Genomic DNA, 22,509 nt, shown 5'->3' with positions numbered 1-22,509 from the left:
AAACAGGTGGCTTTACAGTTTTGATTTAAACGTGTCCAGGATTTGAGCTGACTTCATTAAGCTTGGTAAGGCATTCCACAGGGTAGGGGCAGCATGACAGAAAGCTCTAGCTCCAAAGGTTTTTGGTTGGACTCTGGGGGTGGTCAAGTTATTGGATCCTTTTGATCTGAGGTTGTGGGCGGTGACACAAATCCTTCAGATATTCAGGGCCTATAGAGATTTGAATGCTAGCATTCAAGATATTTTAGAAGTGCTCTGTATATAGGGGGATGTATGAGATTTGTGTGATGACAGGACTGTCAGGTGACTCCTTTCTACAGACTCCTCCTGGGAATGGGGGAGCGTTTCTATAACTCTCATTAGCGCGGCCGCACAGAGCGAACGTCTCACGCCTCCATCCCCGCTTCAATTTGTACTGCTAATTTTTATTGGCAAGCCTGTAGGATTTGGACATCCATAATCCAATTGCCTTCAAACCACACAGTGGCGGAAAAACAAGACACCCGGAAGGGCTGAGAAAGGCGACCCGCAGGCCCATTAAATATACATCAGCTGGAGGCTAATCCTCACTGCAAAGCTGCCAATGGAAGAAAATCTGCTATTTTCAGTGGCATTAAACCCAGCCGCCCATTGTGCCCGCCGCTCACAGGCTGCGTGTTGTGCGATGAAATGAAAAGGTCAGGGCCCATTGTCGGCTGCTGATCTGAGCTGCGTGCTGCATGCCCGTCCCCTGGGGCTCCGTCCTGCCAGGTAATAAGGAGCCGCAGCGGAGCCATGCCAAGGAGCGGATCGTATCACTGCCCCTTTGTCTCCGTGTGCCGGCCCTTCTCACAGAGGCACCACTTCGCTGGCAAGCGCCCTCCGTGGCGGGCAGGGTTCAGCAGGTGAGCTGCAAAGTGTGGCCTGAGATGACTTAACTGCTCCGGGAACAATGGCAGCCTCTCCGAAAACACCAAAAAGAGAGCCTGTCATTAGTAGCAATGTGCAAAACCCCTCTCCTAGCAAAAGTAATTAGCCCTCTACATACCCACACACAGACTCAGCGCACAGCAGCCAAGCTGGGACCCAGCAACTATCCCCGACAGCTAACTGAAAGTGAGACGTATTATTGCAAAAAACAGCATAATTCTGCAAAGGGGAACACACCAAGTATCCTCTGGATTGGTATGTGTACCTACCACCAGCCCTGTAACATGCATTATGTCACAACATAGCATACTATACATTAACCTATTTAAAGAAGAACTGTAATAAAAATAACTTCATAAAATCGCTTTTTGTTTACAATATTAATTTATAGATCATTTATCCATTAAAAAAAAAAATCTTTTCTCTCCCTGATTTACATTCTGAAAATGTAAAACATTTCCTCTTTAGTTCTGCCCAGTGGTCTGTACAGAATGTTCTTTACTGAGAATTCTATGCACAGAGGGAGATACTGCTTGCTTGGCAATTGGAAAAAAAACATTATTTCCCACAAGGCAACAAGGTTCACAGACAGGAAACTGTCAGGACCATGGTCATGACATCCCACTGTGGGAGGGGTCTCAGCAGAATATCAGCCACACAGACCACATGATGATCAATTTGAGAAAAGGTAAAGATTTCTCATGGGAAAGGGGGTATCTATCAGCTACTGAGTGGAGTTCAATCCTGGGTTAATATATCAGGGCGCATCCTAATGTTGAACCATATTTTGGGGTTAATTGTATGGACCAGTGTCTTTTTTCAAAGCAACTAATATGTAACTATGACATGTCATGGGGCTTAAAGAGACTCTGAAGTCTCCGAAAATATAGCTTTTTATTGTAAAATGCTGTTCACCATTATTGCCCTAACTAAAACGCTGCATCCCTGCGGCTGCACACTAAGCTGTATTTTCTGAGACTCCAGTGTCTCTTTAATATAACGGACTTCAAAAGGTGTATGTGATAATCCAGTTTTAACGAAAACTGTAGTCCTCCTGTTCACTTGCCGTCTTTCTGCACTCTTCCAATCAGCAGTTGTGCCTTTGTTAAAAGCTGCATGCGTGTGCCCAGGCCGCTCACCTCTGACCCGTGGACAGAAGCGTCCTGCACTTGCACAGTTCATAAAAATTGCTACAGCGCATGGGCCGATCGAGGAGGCACTCAATCGGGGCCATGTATGTGCCATAATCTGCAATTTGCCCGGTTGGCCAGCTTTGAGAGGTTCACAACGGCTGGATAGAACAGAGTGGAACGACAATGAGGGACCAGGACAACTACTGGGGGCTAGAGGAAGCCACAGGTAAGTTAAAGTGTACCAGAGCTGAGATGAACTAAAAGTTTTATACATACCTGGGGCTTCCTCCAGCCCCATGCGCACGGATCGCTCCCACGCCACCGTCCTCAGCCTTCTCCAGTGCCGGTACTGGGTCCCGTAACTTCCGCCAGTCGCAGCAAGTCTGTGCAAGATTAGTGCACTCTCTACATATCTCTCCTGCGGCCGGCGGAGAGATACGCAGAGGGTGCACTTCTCTTGCGCAGACTGGCAGCTGGCTTTGGAAATAATTGTCACCTGCACACTGTGTGAAGTAGGAAGTGGTCTGAATGGGCGGCCTGATGCAGACTGTCTCTGTCACCTGTAAATGGGAAATTTGTATCTCTCTGAAAAAGGGGCTGTGAATCGAATTTGAATAGACCAGCTAACTTGAATAACCCAAAGACGCCTGGACATTGTGTGAATTAGGAAATATCTTGCTGGCCTCCAGCACAAGGAAACAGTTAATTAAATAATTACCCAACCATTTGTTCTGAATCGTCTGATGTGCTTTGAGGATGTTTGCATCAGGACAGATAGCCTATTATTGAAATTTGCATATAACAGCAAGCTGGGATGTTACAGAGGTCTCTGTAAACCTTGAAGTCACCATCTGGTGGAAATTATATCGTTGCTGGATTTGTAGCCTTAGGTTAGGCGTCTATAAAAAAATCAGCTTGGAAGATTCAGAACTTGTAGTTCCCCAGGAGATAGCAAGAAGCTAGGCCTACCCTGGTCCAACCAGCTGCGTGCTCCCGCAAACAACGCTCTGACCTGTAGTGTTGTCCGGATCATGAACGATTCGGATCTTTGATCCGAATCTATTTTGTGAGTCGAATCATCCGAATCATCAAAATGAGTGATTCAGGTCGCAAAAGGGGCGGGGCCAGGAGCGACACACCCCCCTCTCAGCGGGCAGCGGGGTCCTGGAAGCAGAGCTGAGATGGATCGCTCTGTTGGATGGGAGGCAGCATTGCAGGGAGACAGGTAGATGAGAGAGGGGACATGGGTGCCACTGCCAGATATGTGTAGAGCACACATACTGGCTGCAATGTGCTGCTGATTATAGGCTGTCTGTTCCATAGTTGTGCACAGTGAACACATTGGAAGCTTTTGGCTCAGCTCAGCACAGCTCAGTAATTTGCAGGCACTGTGATTGCAGGGCAATATGATCCTCCTGCACTGCTCTAAACAGCTGCACTTCCCTTCTGGGAATGCTTTCTTTCACTGTGCGACATTTGCATTCAAAGTACACAGATGAGCATATAGGTGAAATACATGTAAAGCATATGATTGCAGCATGTGGGTATTGTGTGCAAACAAACATTTCTGCTCTCTGCTCGTCCCTCCTCCCTTCTCTGTCCACTCCCTGCCCTCTGTCCATCTTCTCCCCTTCTCTGCGTGTCCACCCCCCCCTCCCCTTCTCCTGTCCTGCTAGTCATTTCACCCCCGAAATGCTTCCGTAGTAAAATGATCCGAGATTCGGATCAAAGATCCGGATCTTTTCAATGATCCAATTCGAATCATCCGGATCATTGAAAAGATCCGAACTTCACATCTCTACTGACCTGTATGCTGGTAACGTTTGATCCCCGTTTTATTTTGTTTATAAGCAAACTGCCTTGTTGTGTGCCTTTGTACTTTTTTACTTTGTCTTTGTACTTTTTTACTTGGTTCTTGTAAATAATTTTGTATATATTTCTCTCTGCACTGTTACACTTTTTTGGAATATTAAATCGTTATTGAATAAGCTGGTCTTCTGATTTACTAAGCAGAGATCGCATTCCTAGAGAGAGACTGCAGTGTAATTTGTGTTACAAGTTCAGTGTCCGATTGGATGATTGGTTTGTACACCGCTACCATGTGAGAGAGTGCGTGTGTGTGTGCGTGTGCGTGTGTGTGTGTGCGCGTGCGTGCCTGCGTAAAAAAGGAACACCGAGAGCCCAATATAGTATGCGGAGGGTAAGTTGAAACTGTAAAAGTGAGAGATTTATACTCACAAACACGGGTCGCCGCTAAGGCAACCACTGTAAATGCAGGTGAGGAGATTAGACCTGTCCTCACTCAGGGTTAAGATGTCGCTCTCTGTAGAAAGGAAGAAAGGTAGGGGTGGGTCCCCCTTCCACCAAGGGTGGACACTATAATTTTATAGTGTGTGTGTGTGCTGTGCTACAGAGGCACTATACTGTACGTGCTGCTAAATAGCTACTGTTTGTCCCCATCTACTGCTTGATAAAGCGGGCCTTGTCCTGCAAAACGCGTTGCATCTATTGGGGTACCAATAAAGTATTTATTTATGTCAGACAGTTGTCTAGTCTGCTTTTGTAGGTAAGTCCACCACTGCCTTCCAGCATATTTTAAAACTTGTAGTGATTGCTTTTATCCTGCTGGTGCCTCTGTTTACATACAAAATTGTAGTGTGTGCGTGCGTGCGTTTCTCATATTCTGGCCTAAAGCTCGAAGCTGAGCCAAATACAAAAACGCTGGACTGAGTGCAGGCTCCTCGACAGCAGAGTGGGAATTGTCAAAGTGTCGAGCAGCTGCTAGTGGTGGCAGAGTACGTGTTGTGAGGGACGACAGCCTTGTGTTAGCTTGAATAAGGCTGCTTTCCCTCTCGATCTGGTCGAAACTAAAAAACCCCAGTCGGGAACTGTCTCTGCAGACTTGCCGTGGGGCCGGTTCCTGACACTCAGCACTGGGCCGAGTATGTTGGCTGGACAGTTTGGGGAGTTTGCAGGTCACGTTTGGGTTGTGCAGTGCTCAGTACTAGGGGGGAGTATGCTGGCTGGACAGTTTGCAGGTCACGGATGGGGCGTGCAGCGCTCAGCACTATGCCGAGTATTATGGCTGGACAATTTGGGGAGTTTGCAGGTCACATTTGGGTTGTGCAGCGCTCAGCACTAGGCAGAGTATGATGGCTGGACAGTTTGCGGGTCACGGGTGAGACGTTCTGTGCTCAGCACTGGGCAGAGTATGATGGCTGGTCAGCTTGCAGGTCACAGGTGGGGCATGCAGTGCTCAGTATTAGGCTGATTATGATGGCTGGACAGTTTGCAGGTCACGGGGTGGGGTGTGCAGTGCTCAGCACTGGGCTGACTATGATGGCTGGACAGTTTGCAGGTCACAAGTGGGGCATGCAGTGCTCAGTATTAGGCTGAGTAGGATGGCTGGTCAGTTTGGGGAGTTTGCAGGTCATGTTTGAGACATGCAGCGCTCAGCTCTGGGCCAAGTATGATGGCTGGACAGTTTGCAGGTCACGGGTGGGGTATACCAGCACTCAGCACTAGGCCGAGTATTATGGTTGGACAGTTTGGGGAGTTTGCAGGTCACGTATGAGACGCGCAGCGCTCAGCACTGGGCGGAGTATGATGGCTGGTGAGTTTGAGGAGTTTGAAGGTCACGGGTGGGAAGTGCCGGCACTCAGCACTGGGCAGAGTATGATGGCTGGACAGCTTGCGGGTCACGTTTGAGACGTGCAGTGCTCAGCACTAGGCCGAGTATTATGTCTGGACAGTTTGAGAAGTTTCCTGGAAATGGTCCATAGTCTCCTCTCCCCGCACGCGACTGGCAATGAACTCTGGGTAGCGGGTGCACCTCGCACTAATTGTCCCCATGTGAAGGCCGTCTCCCTGTAATTTGCTGTGCAAGTTTTCCAAAGTGCTTCTCCTCATACCTTCCACTTTTCTGGTTGATTAGAGAGCGATTAGAAATCATTTCCACGTGTCGGAGTAAAACACCATGTGCTTAAAACGTGAATTCAGCAAGGACTCAGAGCGAGAACGCCGGCCGAGAGACGCCGCAGCCAGACCGCCAGTGTTCCCGCTCTGAGGTGTAAAGCTGCCCATACGGTATCCATACATCTAGCGATGATGGGCAGATTCCACCAAGAGACAAATCTCTCTCTGAATCTGATTAGAGAGAGATCTGTTGGCTGCCCCCATACACTGCAGGCCGATTCCTGATCAATGTCATGCTGAAATCAATTATTCGTGCTCACCATCTAATCCCTACCGTAGTCATATGTTTAATGTCCTACCATATTATTAATATTATGTATTTATATAGCACTGACATGTTCTGCAGCACTTTACAGAGTACATAGTCACGTCACTGGCTGTCCTCAGAGGAACTCACAATCTAATCCTACCATAGTCATAGCCTAATGTCCTACCATATTATTATTATGTACTTATATAGCACTGACATCTTCTGCAGCACTTTACAGCGGACATAGTTATGTCACTGACTGTCCTCAGAGGAGCTCACACTCTAATCCCACCATAGTCATAGTCTAATGTCCTACCATATTATTAATATTATGTATTTATATAGCACTGACATGTTCTGCAGCACTTTACAGAGTACATAGTCACGTCACTGGCTGTCCTCAGAGGAACTCACAATCTAATCCTACCATAGTCAAAGCCGAATGTCCTACCATATTATTATTATGTACTTATATAGCACTGACATCTTCTGCAGCACTTTACAGCGGACATAGTTATGTCACTGACTGTCCTCAGAGGAGCTCACACTCTAATCCCACCATAGTCATAGTCTAATGTCCTACCATATTATTAATATTATGTATTTATATAGCACTGACATGTTCTGCAGCACTTTACAGAGTACATAGTCACGTCACTGGCTGTCCTCAGAGGAGCTCACAATCTAATCCTACCATAGTCATAGCCTAATGTCCTACCATATTATTATTATGTACTTATATAGCACTGACATCTTCTGCAGCACTTTACAGCGGACATAGTTATGTCACTGACTGTCCTCAGAGGAGCTCACACTCTAATCCCACCATAGTCATAGTCTAATGTCCTACCATATTATTAATATTATGTATTTATATAGCACTGACATGTTCTGCAGCACTTTACAGAGTACATAGTCACGTCACTGGCTGTCCTCAGAGGAACTCACAATCTAATCCTACCATAGTCAAAGCCGAATGTCCTACCATATTATTATTATGTACTTATATAGCACTGACATCTTCTGCAGCACTTTACAGCGGACATAGTTATGTCACTGACTGTCCTCAGAGGAGCTCACACTCTAATCCCACCATAGTCATAGTCTAATGTCCTACCATATTATTAATATTATGTATTTATATAGCACTGACATGTTCTGCAGCACTTTACAGAGTACATAGTCACGTCACTGGCTGTCCTCAGAGGAGCTCACAATCTAATCCTACCATAGTCATAGTATAATGTCCTACCATATTATTATTATTATGTATTTATATAGCACTGACATCTTCTGCAGCACTTTACAGAGTACATAGTCATGTCACTGACTGTCCTCAGAGGAGCTCACAATCTAATCCTACTATAGTCATAGTCTAATGTCCTACCATATTATTATTAATATTATGTATTTATATAGCACTGACATGTTCTGCAGCACTTTACAGAATACATAGTCATGTCTCTGACTCTCCCCAGAGGAGATTACCATATAATCCGCTTGGACAGTGCGATGCTTCGCGCAGCGCTTAAAGTGAACCTAAAGTCACAAAAAAAAAACGAGATTAACTCACCTGGGGCTTCCCTCAGCCCCCTGCAGACGATCGGTGCCCTCGCAGCTCCGCTCCGATGTCCCAGGACCCGCCGGCGAGCACTTCCGGTTTCGCCGTCACCGGCCGACAGGCATGGGAACGCGAGTGATTGTTCGCGTTCCCAGCCTGTATATCGCCCCCTATGCTGCTATTGCGGCCTCCCGGCGGGTCCTGGGACATCGGAGCGGAGCTGCGAGGGCACCGATCGTCTGCAGGGGGCTGAGGGAAGCCCCAGGTGAGTTAATCTCGTTTTTTTTAGTGACTTTAGGTTCACTTTAAAGGGACTCCGAGCTCAAAATAAAAACGAAATCGGTACTCACCTGGGCCTTTCTGGAGCCCAGCGTAGGTCGGGAGATCCCTCGGGGTCCATCTGGCTCTTCACCCAGGGCCTGGCCAGAAATGGCTCCCCGGCGGCTCCCGGCGACACTGGGCCCGAGTGTCGGACTCCTCTTCCTGAAACGTCACGTCTGTCGTCCCCACGCCGGCCGCCTCGTGTCATCACGGCGGCCGGCGTGACAGTACTGCGCATGCGCGATTTCGGTTTTATTTTGAGTTTGGAGTCCCTTTAAACTTTGCGCGCGTCTTAGCGCGTGTAAAGTGCCTTTGCACGTGCTTATGGGCTTTTCACTGGCGTGTCAGCACTTACCACCCTTTAGTGAATCAAGCCCTAAATGTGATATTCTTGATTAAGTTTATCAACTAAGTTTATCAAGCATTCATTGAGAACCTAAGGTGATGCACAACTTATGCCAATGCAGAAGGTGCACAATGCAAGACATAATGCCATCACACACGGCTCTTCTACACAACAGGCAGGAGCTGCTATTTGCCAAGGACGACGCTGCTTCCTTCTCTAGCCGGCGGCTGCTCTTGTTCTTTTTTCCTCCCTCTTTCTCAATGACAACCAGACTTTCTCCGGAGGGAATAACGAGAGGTGCAGCAGCAGCCCTTGTGATACAAGCCTTTAACAAACCTTCCCGTCATCATCCAGATGTGAAGCCGTGACGGGCTGGATCCGGCGCAGTGACGGCTGGCCAAGTGGCAAGTGTAGTTGGCCGGATGGATCCCTCTAATGCCGAGCCAAGTGGCAACCTTATTAGTGCTGCGAGCATGCAAGGGCCGTGAGAACGGAGTGTGGAATCCGCGCAATTTATCTCGCGACCCGCCCAAGTAATTCTGGGAGCCGTTGGACGACGGCAGAGTTTGAAGAGCGCCATGGTGACAAGTCACCGAGGCGCCTACCAGTGAAATTCTCATGGCTGGGCCTATAAACCGCACAGCGATCTACAAATAATCCCGTCCTCCTTTGCACGGCTACGATAGTGTGACGGGTTTCCAGGCATTACTCAGAGGCGATGCCATTTCCTCCGCCGCCCGAATTCTACCATCCCGATCTGGGAACCGATTACCGCACGCCCCAGACGCACATTCCAGAATCTAAACCGCTTCTTGACTCGTCTACAGTCCTGGGGACAATTGACGAAACTACAGCCAAATGCGTAAAACTTCTGTGCTGGCCGCCAGCTTGCTGCTCGAAAATCCTCATTTAAATTTATATGTGCAATGCCTCGGAATGCATATGCAGATTTGTAACATAAACAGTAGGGGGAGTTTCCATGGAGACAGGAAAAATGGTGTATCTGAAGTGTCTCTGTACTCCAGAAATCACCCTTGTCCTCATCCAAAGAACAGGGCTTGGTCAGATAGGGGTGGAGGGAGGGGGTTAGTGAAGTGAGGGGTTACTGGGGGGTGGAGGGAACACCTGCGAAGCTGCTCAGTACAAGTGACGAAACATAATCTTAACTTGCTTTTTCTTTGTATAAACCAAGACCTGAGAAACCATCCATCTGCTTATTAGGAAAGACTGTATATTGCAGCGTGTAAGACGACTGGGCGTATATGACGACCCCCCCCCCACAACTTTTCCAGTTAAAATACAGAGTTTGGTATATACTCGCCGTATAACTACCCCTCTTCCAACGCACACCAAATAAAAACTAAAAAAACATCATATACTGGTGCTGTGTATGAACAGATACTGGTGCTGTACTGTATGTGGTACCCAGCATATAACAGTATATAGGCGATTGACTGGTTGGATTGGTCAACTCTCCCTCTCTCTAAGTGGATTGGTCAGCTATCCCTGTCTCCATAAGCGGATTGGTCAGCTCTCCCTGTTTATCAGAGCGGTATGGAACAATAGATCGCGCTGTACCCATAAAACACGCCTCTTTAACCCTTCTGGCCCGCCCTTGTATTCTATTTACCTCCTTCTCTGCCTCTCAGATCTCCCACATGTGCGCCTGCGCCGCTTCACTACAGTCCTCAGCAGCGAGATCTGAGAGGCGGTAACAGGATAGGGAGGACCAGACGGGTGGAAGAGGCGTGTTTTATGGGCACAGCACGATCTCTTTCCTCCAAACCCTGCGCGTCCCAGACCTTGCAGTGTGAGCGATGAGCTCTCCCTAGCATATGCGGCGACCGCTGAATCTCCAGCACCCAATAATTAATCATCAGCATGTCGCGTATGCACATCAAGTAAACATCAGCATGTCCAGTATACACATGGCGTATCACCCGGCATCAAAGACACCCGGCGTACAAGACGTCCCCCGACTTTTCAGAAGATTTTCAAGGGTTAAAAAGTAGTCTTCTACACCAGAATATACAGTAATTAGATCAGAGGCGTCAAATTCAAGTCAGAATGCAGCACCTTCTCACCATTTATGGGGCCTGCGACAAATTCATGTGCGCATGAATGTCTCAAATGTCTAGGCCAATTAAAAATACACCTGAACTGAATGATATGGAGGCTGCCATATTTATTTCCTTTTAAACAAAACCAGCTGCCCGGCTGTCCTGCTGACCTATTTGGCTGCAGTAGTGTCTGGATCACACACCTGAAACAAGGTTGCAGCTATTCTAGTCAGACTTCAGTCAGAAACATCTGATCTGCTGCAGGCTTGTTCACTAGCTATGGCGAAAAGTATTAGAGGCAGGCCTAGGCAACTGGTATCGTTTAGGGGAAATTAATATGGCAACCTCCATATCCCCTCTCACGCCAGGTGTGCTTTAACTAGTTAACACCAGCCCATTGGTGGCGTTATGTGGGCTCTCGTACAAGTGCGTGTTCTCACATCCACTTGTAATGCAAAACCATTGTTTAAAAACGTCTATTTTGCATAAATTAGTTAAAGGGGCACTACAGCGAAAAACTGTAAAATGTAAAATATGTGCAAACATATACAAATAAGAAGTACATTTTTTCCCAGAGTAAAATGAGCCATAAATTACTTTTCTCTTATGTTGCTGTCACTTACAGTAGGTAGTAGAAATCTGACAGAAGTGACAGGTTTTGGACTAGTCCATCTTTTTATAGGGGATTCTCAGGGATATATTTATTTTCAAAAGCACTTAGTGAATGGCAGTTGCTCTGTCCAACTGCCAAAAACTGTGTAGGGAGCAGGGAAGCTGGCCAGCATCATTGTTTAAATCCTCTTTCGGGAATATCTTTATAAAGAATAAAAGCCTTGCTGAGAATCCCCTATGAAGAGATGGACTAGTCCAAAACCTGTCACTTCTGTCAGATTTCTACTGCCTAGTGTAAGGGACAGCATTATAGGAGAAAAGTAATTTATGGCTCATTTTACTTCTTATTTGTATATGTTTGCACATATTTAAAATTTTACAGTTTTTCGCTGTAGTGCCCCTTTAAAGCGTACATTGCCCTCATAAACTACATCTCCCAAAATGCACTTCACTTTAGTGACCCGCAAAACTGACATCCCACTACTAGAGTGGAGTGTTTCTACTAAAATGTTCAAAAAGAGAAAAGTTCACAAATAAGTTTAAAGTGGATCCGAGATAAACTTTTCCACATTGCATAGTTGTGTTCCTTTCATATAGTTTATAGGGCATTACTCAAGCCAAATACTTTTTTTGTTTTGTTTGTTTTAATACTCGAATTCCCTATAAACTAAACAAGCCCCGCCCACAGCTCCTTTTGTGCCTTGGCACTCTTAGAGCAATGTAGCAAGGGCTTATGGGAGCTCAGTCTGGGCAGGAGGAGGAGGTGTTACAGCCATAGATTTCAGAGGCAGAGGGGAGGAGGGAGGAGGAGAGGGGATTGAGCTGACGGTTGGAGATGCTATCAGCTTGCCTGTGTGTAATAGTCACAAGCAGAACATGGCTGCTGTATATAGACAAGTTACTTGTTATAGTTAGTTTTTCATCTTGGATCAGCTTTAACCTTTCCTAAGGACCAGAGCCGTCCTTTCCCTTTAGTATCCAGTAATAACGGTGATTGGCTCACAGTAATCACAAGGTCGGCTCCTGACCAAGACACCGAAAGGTTGAGGCGTGCATGCGCTCGATTTTCAGCAGAGGCAGCTGCAATCACCTACCTGGGCCAAGAACCATCTAGCGTGTGTATGAGGCTTTGTTACCAAGTAAAGAGTTGTTGAATAGGGATAAGGTTTACAATGGTGCAGGGTACAAATAAAACAATTTTCAAGCACATTTTTGAGTGATGTGATTATTAAAGAGGCCCTGTAGTGACATGTAGTAGAATGTAGTAGTATACCCACTTTTAAGGTAATTATTATGGTTTCATTATCAGAAAAACTTCCTATAGCTATCTATTGCTGTATATTGGTATGTAGCCCCGCCCTCCAAGTGATGCCTGGGCTATTTAGCTATCTGGCAATCCTCCTCCCCAGAGCATTATGGGAGATCAGGCATGCTGGCTTCAGGAATTCTCATATACAAGTTCCCCCGACTGTAGCTGTATATGGCAGCCTTCGTTATCACCCATTAATCAGCCAATGGCCGCAGTACCAACCTCTCCCTGGCAGATTGCGCACAACACATTTGGAAGAGCGGCTGCGCACAACGATTTACAAGCAGTTGTAAAATTGCAGGACGTCAATAAGGCGTGGAAGACGAGGAGGAGAGTCTGTTAGCGATTATAGAGAGGAGGAAATTTTATCAAAGGTAATGAGGAGCCGACAGCCGCACCATTACTGGGAGAAGGTTTATTTAAAGAAAAATAAAATAAAGGGATTTCTTAGTCACAAAGCGCTGCTTCCGATAAACTGAGCGGCTGAGTCATTTGAGGACTGCTGAGGACAGGATGGAGGGTCAGCTGACTCACCTCTCTGCGCACACGTCTGCAGGACAGTAAGATGGTGAGGTCCGGGGGCTCGAGAGTAACAGAGGGCGCCCCGTCATAGAGAACAACAAGAAACAACAACGTGCTCGCAACCTAGAGACCCTGACATGCTCTATATACTGCAAGAGCAACAGGTGCTTCTGCCACTCCCACCCGCAGATCTCAGCATACATACCCCCCCCCCCCCCCTTCCCCTGATTACTGCAAGTGAAAGCTTGTAGCTCACTACCAATAGGTGCCCGTTAACGATACAATTTTTCCATCAGATGCGATCTTTCTATGCAATTTTTTCGATCGGATCGTACAGAAAACTGCAGTGTGTAGCAAAATTTAATGCTAAACGGTTGATTGGAACAGAAAAATTTAGCGGATCTAAAAGTTGTATTTTATGATCATATTAGAAGAGAGAAAATCCTCAAAATGACCCATTCATGGGAACAATCAATAATTACCTTCCGATTACGTTCGATCGTAAAAATTTCATCAAAAGATTGCATCTGATGAAAAAATTGTATCGTTAATGGGCACCCTTAAGGTCTTTACACACGACCAATGTTGGGGAAACGACTTTACTGGTGACAAAAACAAACGACGGGACTTTACATTGACGTCAACACACCAACATTGCAAAAGACCAACTCATTTTAATGCTGCGCATAAAAAAAAAAAAGTTTAGTTTGCCTGGGGCTTCTGCCAGCCCCCTGCAGCTGTCCTGTCCTGCGCTGCCCTGGAACGATCCTCCAGTCCCCCGCCAGAGGTCGACGTCCACTGTGCCTGCGCGGCCCTGGCCGGACGCCTCCTCGTTCACTGAGAAAATCTCTACTGCACCTGCGCAGGACGCTCCAGAAGATGGGAGCATGGTAAGGGCCATGCAGGCACAGTGGATAGCAACTGGCAAGAGAAAGTGAGCCGCAACAGGGGACCCGGAAAATCGCTCCAGGTATGCGTGGGCACAGAATGGCTGCAGGAGGGGGTGACAGAAGCCCCTGTTAAGTGAAACTTTTTTTTTTTTTTTTTTTTAAGGGTTCTTCAGGTTCGTTGTAAGTGACATCGTGCACACGTGGCTGGCGGCACGATATCCGCTGATAGCACTGATCCGCCGGATGGATTGCGCAAAATGCCCGATATCAGTCGCTCGTTGTCGTCTGCCTACATTTTTTTAACACAACTTTTGTCGGACACAGTGAAACCTGTAATTCGTCTGACATTTCAAACAACGTTTTTTTTTATGCATGTATGTACATAGCTCACCATTTTGTTCTATGGAAACGGGGAAGAGGTGGTGGTGGTGGTGGTGGTGGTGGTGGAGGGGGGGGGGGGTGTAATAGCAATCAATCAACTTTTCAAATCACTGAAGACGAAACTACCTAGATACCATCTTATAACTTCTCAACCCAAAACAGGAAATAAGTCCACAAAATAAGAGGTTATAAATGAACTGAAGTTTGATATTATTCTCCCTAGGGCTGGGCATTTTCTCTCTTCAGGTACAATCATAAAATCCCCCATCCCGATTGATAAACTTCTATACACCAATTGACCATAGAATTGTTTTGTGTCCATTTTCTCCATATACTGTGTTCTCAAGCGGGCGATATTACAGTGTAACAGTGTGCTGACCAGGAAGCTGTTATGGGTTAACGATCATTTTCAAAATAGAGGATGGAGAATTCCATTGATCACAGGGGACAAGCAGGACGCAGGAGAGGAGAAAGCGATTGAGAAGTAGACTACACAGGAGGTAAGTATGACGTATGTATGTTTATTTTGACTTTTAATTTTCAATTCAGGTTTGTTTTAAGACATTTACACCGACGTGAACAGATAACAACCACCGACAGATATTGAGCACAATGAACAATCCTTCCTGGCTGATCCATTTTGGGCAACTATGATTCACACGAGACTGTGGGTACAAATAGATCAGGAATGACCATTGTCGCAGTTACGTGTTTGTTGTACCTTGGTCTGCTGAAAATCTAGCATTGCACACTTGATATGCCAGAGTTTAGAATCACCACAGGCATTCACATGCCACTTCTAGGCCCAGCACACTCATTACACACAGATACACAAAGGTAGAGAAAAATATACGGCGATAGCAGGGCTGTGGAGTTAGAGTTGAGGAATTGGAGTCATTTTGGGTACCTGAGGTTGGAGGTTTCATAAACTGGGGAGTCGGGTGATTTTTGTACCGACTCCACAGCCCTGAAAGATAGAGAAGATGGAGGCTGAATCTATAGAGGAGCTTCGGCGACTTTACTTTCAATTCAGTCAGCAGCAATAAAAGTAAGAGAAAGAAACACAAGAAATCATTTCCTCAGACAAAGGCTGAGCTCTAGAACAGAAATGCAGCTTTTAATATACTGCCGCCTTCTCCACGTCCATCATCTGGAGGATTTGGCGGCCCCGCGGCGGGCCATTATACATTCCCTCACTCTCTGTTTGTTTTGTCGGAGCGGAGTTCTCACAAGAGACAAATATTTGCATGCGGAGATGTGTCCCTTTTGGCTGTGTCACAAGAAGAGGTCCTCGCCGCGTTTATTGCTGTGGCGCGGAAATGATTTGTTTTCTTGTCCGCTTGACCCAGCAAGGGACAAAAACACCTTGCAAATGTCAGGCACTTGACAAGAGAAGGCCCTGCTAGGGAGCCGGGAGACCAGGGAGCAGGATATTCAGCTGGGCATGGGAGAATTCTGCTCTCGTTTTGCAAGTGACATGGCAGTGACATCATACTGCTTCTCAATGTGCTGAAGCCCAACTGCAGCACACAAAGGATTACCTAGTCCTAGGCAGCCCTCGGACGCAGAACTTGTTTCAGTCTGTTCTCCGTGTCAATGCTTTTCCTTCATTATCTATTTCCTGCAGCACAGACTCCCTCAGCTACAGACTACAGTCTGCTCAGAGAGGTCTGTCTGGGCTCCGCCTCTTTGCAGGCCAAACAGTAGTAAACTGAGCCCTTTCAACCTGCGGTTAACCATTTCACGTTAAATGACCACATTTTTAGGGTGCACTTACACTCAGTGTGCTCAAATGCTACATGCTGGCATTGTACTGATTTTTACTGAATTTCATAAAACCGGCATGTCACCCCCAGCACAGACTAACAACTTAAACTCTGCATGCATGAGGGTCTAATGAGCCAATCAATCTCATTATCTAGCAGTTAAGCGTTTAGTAACTAGCTTTTAAGCAGGGACTTTAGCAAACAGGGGATGAAAATCAATACATTGCAAAGTGAGAAGTTAAAAAACTGAATAGAGATCAAGAAATAATTAATATTCACCATGTAATTCATATGGTTTGATCCACAATCTGCCTGCACGTAATCATGTTGTTTTTTGTATAGTACAATATGGTGTAGTATGTCATCAATAATGAGTCTAGATGTGAAATAAAAACGGGGTACTCACATACTAGGGTTGCTCAGCGCAACCACCTTTTGCGCATTAAAGGAGAAGAAAACAGTACCTGGCACCAAACGCAGCAGGGCAGACACACCAGGACTGGGACCAGAATGCAGAGCGTGCTCATCCAAAAAACTTTGCCATCCAATCAATATGAAGAAAAAAAGCGGGGCACCACTCCTTAAAAGTCCCTTTATTCCGGTGGGGGAGACAGCGGGTACATGCAGTGGGGGTATCGAGTGCCTGACAGCTGTTTCGCTGGTTTAAACCAGCTTCTTTTGCGCATGTGGGGAACACCTGTCCTGCACTCCGTTTTGGAAGAGGGTCTCTCTCTGGTAGGTCGCTCTCTCTCAAAACTCAAAAGGGGCCGCAGGCCCTTCCCTCCCCTGGAAGGTCATGGACTGGAAGCACAGGTTGAGAGGCGCCCAAGGTAGTGTGGTGGCGACGTGAGTGTGGGCTCCCAGAGCTCTATAGATTGTCTACTTTGGCAAACCATTGACCTGAGGAAGTGGACGTTTGGTCTCACAAAACACGCTGTCGTTATTGTGTAGTTTTATTTATCCGATTCCTGAAGTTTTATTGAGGTAAGAACACCTCTTTTATATATTCATTTGTTATTGGGTGCCTCTCAACTTGTGTTTCCAGGTAAATTAACTCTCCCTGCTGCGGCCCACAACTCTAACTCATCCCGAACATCCCCGTGAATCTGGAAAAAACCTACTGACTGAAGCCCATGGTGACCTAGATTACCTATTACTTAGTGTCCTAGCACTGCTCTTGGTCCTCCCCGGTTACCAAAGCCCGGTCCCCTTTTCTCTGCAGCCTCCTGCAGGTTCTCCTGTGAGGCGCAGAGCGATTCTGAACTTTTGCTGCTCTCACACGGCTAGAAACATGTGCAGCTGCTTGGGGGACCTTCCTGATTTTAGCATCTGACTGGAGACTCCAGTTGGGAGTGATACAGAAATAGGATTGAGGTCACTTACCATTCTGTTCATCCAGCTCATTGCCGATGTCGTAGCCCATCTGTTTCTGTCGGCCGATGATGTTACTGAGCGCATCCAATCCAGCGTCTTGCTCTGAACACAGAAAGGAGAGTTGTATATTAATAGATTGACTCATATTTCAAACGGTGTTCAGCAAAGAGGATAGAGAATATATATGTAAGCGATTATGATTAATATTACAAAACTGGAATTAAAACTGGAAAGATGGGAGGCAACCCTTCATATCAATAAAAGGAACAAAATGGTTCCTCCAAAAAAAAAAAAAAAAAAATTGGAAGCCTTTTATCATTCCTACATTACCAAAAGAAGAAATTAAAAAATTATGGAACCCTTTACCACAAGTACTCTAAATGCTATGCCTATGAACAACTAGGAGGAACTTTGGGTAGACTGGAAATTTTAGGTTAAACGTTCTACCAGAGTTGGACCCTGTAATCTTCCCGTAGGGGATTATATTGTTTCTTGATATCCCTATTTTTTACTGCACCAGCACTTTAGTGCTTATATGCTCCTAATACGGCCTATATAACATTGAGCACCATGACTATGACACTATGTTCACCCCATTATATTAGTAAGTACGGTATACTATGTATAAAATCTACATACTATTGGCCTCTGAGGAAGCTTATTGTTAAGCGAAACGGCTGTCAGCCTCTGTCACCCCCACCGCATACCCGCTTGTCTGTACACAGTTGAGTAAAGGTACCCCTATTTGCAAGTTACAGTGCCTCAAGCTTTTTCTTCTCTTGCACATACTATGTATAAAATCTACTGCAGAAATTTTTTGTAGCAAATTATTCATAGCAATGTTTGTTGTTTCCTGTCTACATTTGTTGTCCCCATCTTATTGCCTGATGAAGCGGGCTTAGCCTGCAAAACGCGTTGCATCCATGGGGTACAATAAATGTATGTATTTATCTTCAGACAGTCTCTCGTGTCTTCTTTATGGAGGCAAGTCCACCACTTCCTCCAAGCAAATTTTAAAGGTTTTATCTACTTTTATCCTGCTGGCGCCTCGGTTTTCCTATTGCTAAACTGAGTCCACCCCTTTGTGGAGGGGTGACCTACCGCTTTTTTACGATCTACAGAGAGCGACTTCTTAATCCTGAGTGAGGACAGGCTTATTCTCCTCACCTGCCTACAAAGTGGTTGCCTATGTGGTAACCCATGTTTGTGAGTATATTTGTCTCACTCATCATCATCTACATTTGTTTCTGACATACTACACCATATTGGGCTCTTGGTTTCTCTCCTCTTTGGTCTCTGGAACAAAGACCAATATAAAAAAAAAAAAAGAGAGAAAATGAGATAGAGCAACGAGGGTGGGAAAGGGTTGAGAAGGGGTTAGAGAGTGTTTTTTTTCTTAACTGCAGCAGTGTTCTTCTCCCCAGAAATTTCTTCCAGCTGGGTGGCATGAAAAAGTAGCTGGGTGGGGACCAACGAGGGAATTCAGGGGCAGCGCAACTTGACTTACAGCATAGGAGGAGGGTGAGGAGGTGAGCTGATGACAGCCGGGTGCTCCCCAAAATAAAATAAAATCGCCTAACCCTACCCTATTCAGCCACCGATGCTAGACCCTAACTGACCCCCCACCAATGCCTACCCCTAACTGCTCCCTCGGCTGATGCCTAACCCTATCCAACCATAGCCATCTACCATCCCTGACACACACCCCCACAAGCCTGCCAATAACGGGCCACCTTTGCTGTTAATTATGTTGTATGATGTAGTCACAGTTTGTATAGCAGGTGGCTCAGGCACCCACAATTTTATCGGGTGCAGGAGCTGCCGAAATCTCCGTTTACAGCTGGTATTAACAGGGGCGTTTATGGGATGCCCAAACTTCACCGGTGCCCAAATTTCCTTTTCCGCGCTGGACTGACAAACAGGGGGTTAGAACAAGAAGTTCAGTTTGATATGCTTCTTACAATTTGTAGGCTTCCTGCAATTTCTTTGCTCCCTGATTTTTGTGACTTTGAAAAACTACATTTTTACTGAAAATGGTTAAAAAAAACCATCAGAGCCCCCAAAAAGCTTTACATAATTTAATGTTCTTACAAAGTACCCCTCCATTTCTATTTACTGTTAGTTATGAATGGCACAGTCATTTATCAGCAGTTTTCGCAGTGTGATATGTAGGGCTCCTGAGCAGTGAGTAATCGCAGGTACGTCTGTCAAAGTTTGGTAAAATACTTAAAGCAAATCTGAACTGTAAACAAAAAGTCAAAATAAACATACACACGTCATACTTACCTCCCGTGTAGTCTACTCCTCAATCTCTCTTTCCTCCCCTGCGTCCTGTTTGTCCACTGTGATCAATGGAATTCTCCTTCCTCCATTTTAAAAATGGTGATGAACCCATAAAAACTTCAGGGTCAGCACACTGTTAAACTGTAATATTACTCACTTGAGCCATAGGGAAACAGACATTACCTTGCACATTAGTTGTACTTTCAGTTATAACTGTCAAAATTGAAATATATCAGTTGCTGTCAAAGTCTTTTCAGAACTGGAAGGAATTGTAAGAAGAAAATGGTGAGCTTATGAGAGGAACTGATGGCGACGTAAGTATGTAATATTCAGGGCTGTGGAGTCGGTACAAAAATCTTCCGACTCCAACTCCGACTCCTTGGTTTATGAAACCATGACTCAGACTCCAAATCTGACTCCGGGTACCCAAAATGGCTCCGACTCAGACTCCTCGACTCCGACTCCTTAGTCTAATACTTAACAGGGCTGTGGATTTAGTACAAAAATCATCCGACTCCAACTCCTCAGTTTACGAAACCACGACTCCGACTCCTCGACTCTGACTCCAACTCCACAGCCCTGGTAATATTCATTTGTAGCTACATCATCTATTTTAAATAATTTTACTCAGTTCAGGTTCACTTTATGATCTGTGAAGGATTATTGTTCTTAAAAACTCTTTCATGTAACAGGGATGGAAGCAGGTTCCATTCATCACTGTCTCCCCAGCAGCCGCCATCTTGTGTGGTTAGCCGCGCGCCAACCTCAGAAGTCTCCCCTGTTGCCAGCTGGCTTCAGCCGTTCCGTCATGATTCCCGAGCTGATTGGCAGCAATTCTCAGCAGACACAAACTTCTGAGGTGAATCATCGCCATTTGTCTGGCTAATCTGACACAGAGCGCTTCAGATCAAACGTCCCTCATTAGCGGGAAACAAATTGCAGAGGGCTTCACTGTTAGCAGCACGGAGGTGGTACGAGGCCGAGGTGACCTAATCAAAGCCTGGCCGGGCTTCCACCGCGAGAACGTCCCACCCAGGTGCGTCCTCAGCATGAATCCTCCACAGCCAATCTATATCAAGGTGGACCTGAACTCTTGCACAGGACAGAAGGAAAACACAGAAAAATGCACCCTGTATGTATTTAGAGAGTTTGGCCTGTCTAATTCTCCCTCATCTGTGATGAACCACAAGTTGTAATTTGATCCCTCAGCTTTGTCACCTGACTGCCTCGGCAAAGCAGCTAATTTGAAAGCACACGGAGTTAAAGTGTACCCGAGGTGACATGTGACATGATGAGATAAACATGTGTATGTACAGTGCAAAACATCTTAAGGACCAGGCTGTTTTTCTTGTTTTATTTTGCTGCTTGAAAGAGTTACTTTTCGGGCATGGAAGTGACAGCTTTTGTCTTGTCAGCAGCTTGTCAGAAATAAAGTAAACATCACGATAAGCAAATTAAAGCCATAAAAGTTTTCCTGGTAAAATACAACTTGTGAGGGCATGGGAGATATAGAAAAGGGTCAATAATTCATGCATTTTAACTCTGGGACACCTAATAGACTGCCATTGAACAGAGACAATAAAACATTCAATCTACTTTGTAAATGTTTTAATACAAAACAAAACCATGGGAGATCTAAAAAAAAAGTCATTTTTAGGAGTAGGAGGATAAATACTATTGTTTATCTCATCAGCTTATTTTCACCTCAGGTTCACTTTAACCCTCTGGGCGATAATCCCGAGCTGAGCTCGGGGTAAGCCGCCGCAGAGGATTTCTCTGGTCCTGGTGGGGCGATTTGCATAATTTTTTTGTTATACGCAGCTAGCACTTTGCTAGCTGCGTGTATATACCGATCGCCGCCGCTCCGCGCTGATTCGCCGCTACCCGCCGTGGCGCCCCCCCCTCAGACCCCGTGCGCAGCCTGACCAATCAGTGCCAGGCAGCGCTGAGGGGTGGATCAGGACTCTCTTTGACGTTACAACGTCGTTGACGTCGATGACGTGTCCCAATCGTCGCCATGGTGACAGGGGAAGCCAAACAGGAAATCCCGTTCTAAATGGGATTTCCCGTTTGCTTTGATCGCCAGAGGAGATCAGAGGGGGTGGGGGGATGCCGCTGCACAGCGGCTATCATGTAGCTAGCGCTAGGCTAGCTACATGATTAAAAAAAATCGCCGCCGCGCCACCCCCTCTCCCCCCCCTCAGACCCCGTGTAGAGCTGTACAAACGGAACGGATGTGAAAGGATCCAATGTTAACCTATGGATACATTCACATGCTCCCATTGGTACGGATACGTTCCGGTCCCCGGATCTAAAAATTGCTGCAGGCCCTAATTTTCCGGACCGTTCTGCCCAGCGGAACGTTCCAAACAAAAAATGCTGCAGCATTGGGGCAATGGAAAACGGAACGTTTCTTCACACTAGTGAAGAAACGGACTGTTCCACTGGGGATGGGGGCACGGGCCGACGCGATCCTGAGTGACGGGAGGTTGATGGAGGGTGCAGCAGCCGGGCGCGTGGGCTAGGGAGGGTTTATACATACCTAATCTTCTGTAGCAGCCGGCAGCAGAAGCTTCCGTCTTCTTCTGCGTCATGTGACTACATGACGCATCATGTGACTAGTCACATGACTTGCTGTGTAGTCACAGCGGAAGAAGAGGAAGCCTCTAATCACAGCGGAAGAAGAGGAAGCCTCTATGTATTTGCTGAGTGAAAACGGATCCGATCAATCATTGATCAGATTCGTTTTCACTATGTGAACCGGGCAGCGGACAGAGCCATCCGGATCCGGTGAAGCGGAGACCGGATCCGCTCTAA

The 22,509-nt window shown here is 46.2% G+C and overlaps 1 protein-coding gene across 2 annotated transcripts in view; it reads right to left on the bottom strand.

Annotated features, from left to right (window-relative positions):
- Positions 1–22,509, bottom strand: part of STX8 (syntaxin 8) — a 292,938-nt gene that overhangs the window by 208,499 nt on the left and 61,930 nt on the right. For both annotated transcript variants that reach the window (XM_068263795.1, XM_068263796.1), the window contains exon 6: positions 17,419–17,511. In XM_068263795.1, the coding sequence (XP_068119896.1) occupies positions 17,419–17,511 (93 nt within the window). The remainder of the gene's footprint in view (positions 1–17,418; positions 17,512–22,509) is intronic.

Source organism: Hyperolius riggenbachi, chromosome 12 (assembly GCF_040937935.1).
Source record: "Hyperolius riggenbachi isolate aHypRig1 chromosome 12, aHypRig1.pri, whole genome shotgun sequence".
NCBI classification, from domain to species: Eukaryota; Metazoa; Chordata; class Amphibia; order Anura; family Hyperoliidae; genus Hyperolius; species Hyperolius riggenbachi.
The sequence above is the reverse complement of the archived record's forward strand: the minus strand, read 5'-3'. Positions and strand labels throughout refer to the sequence as shown.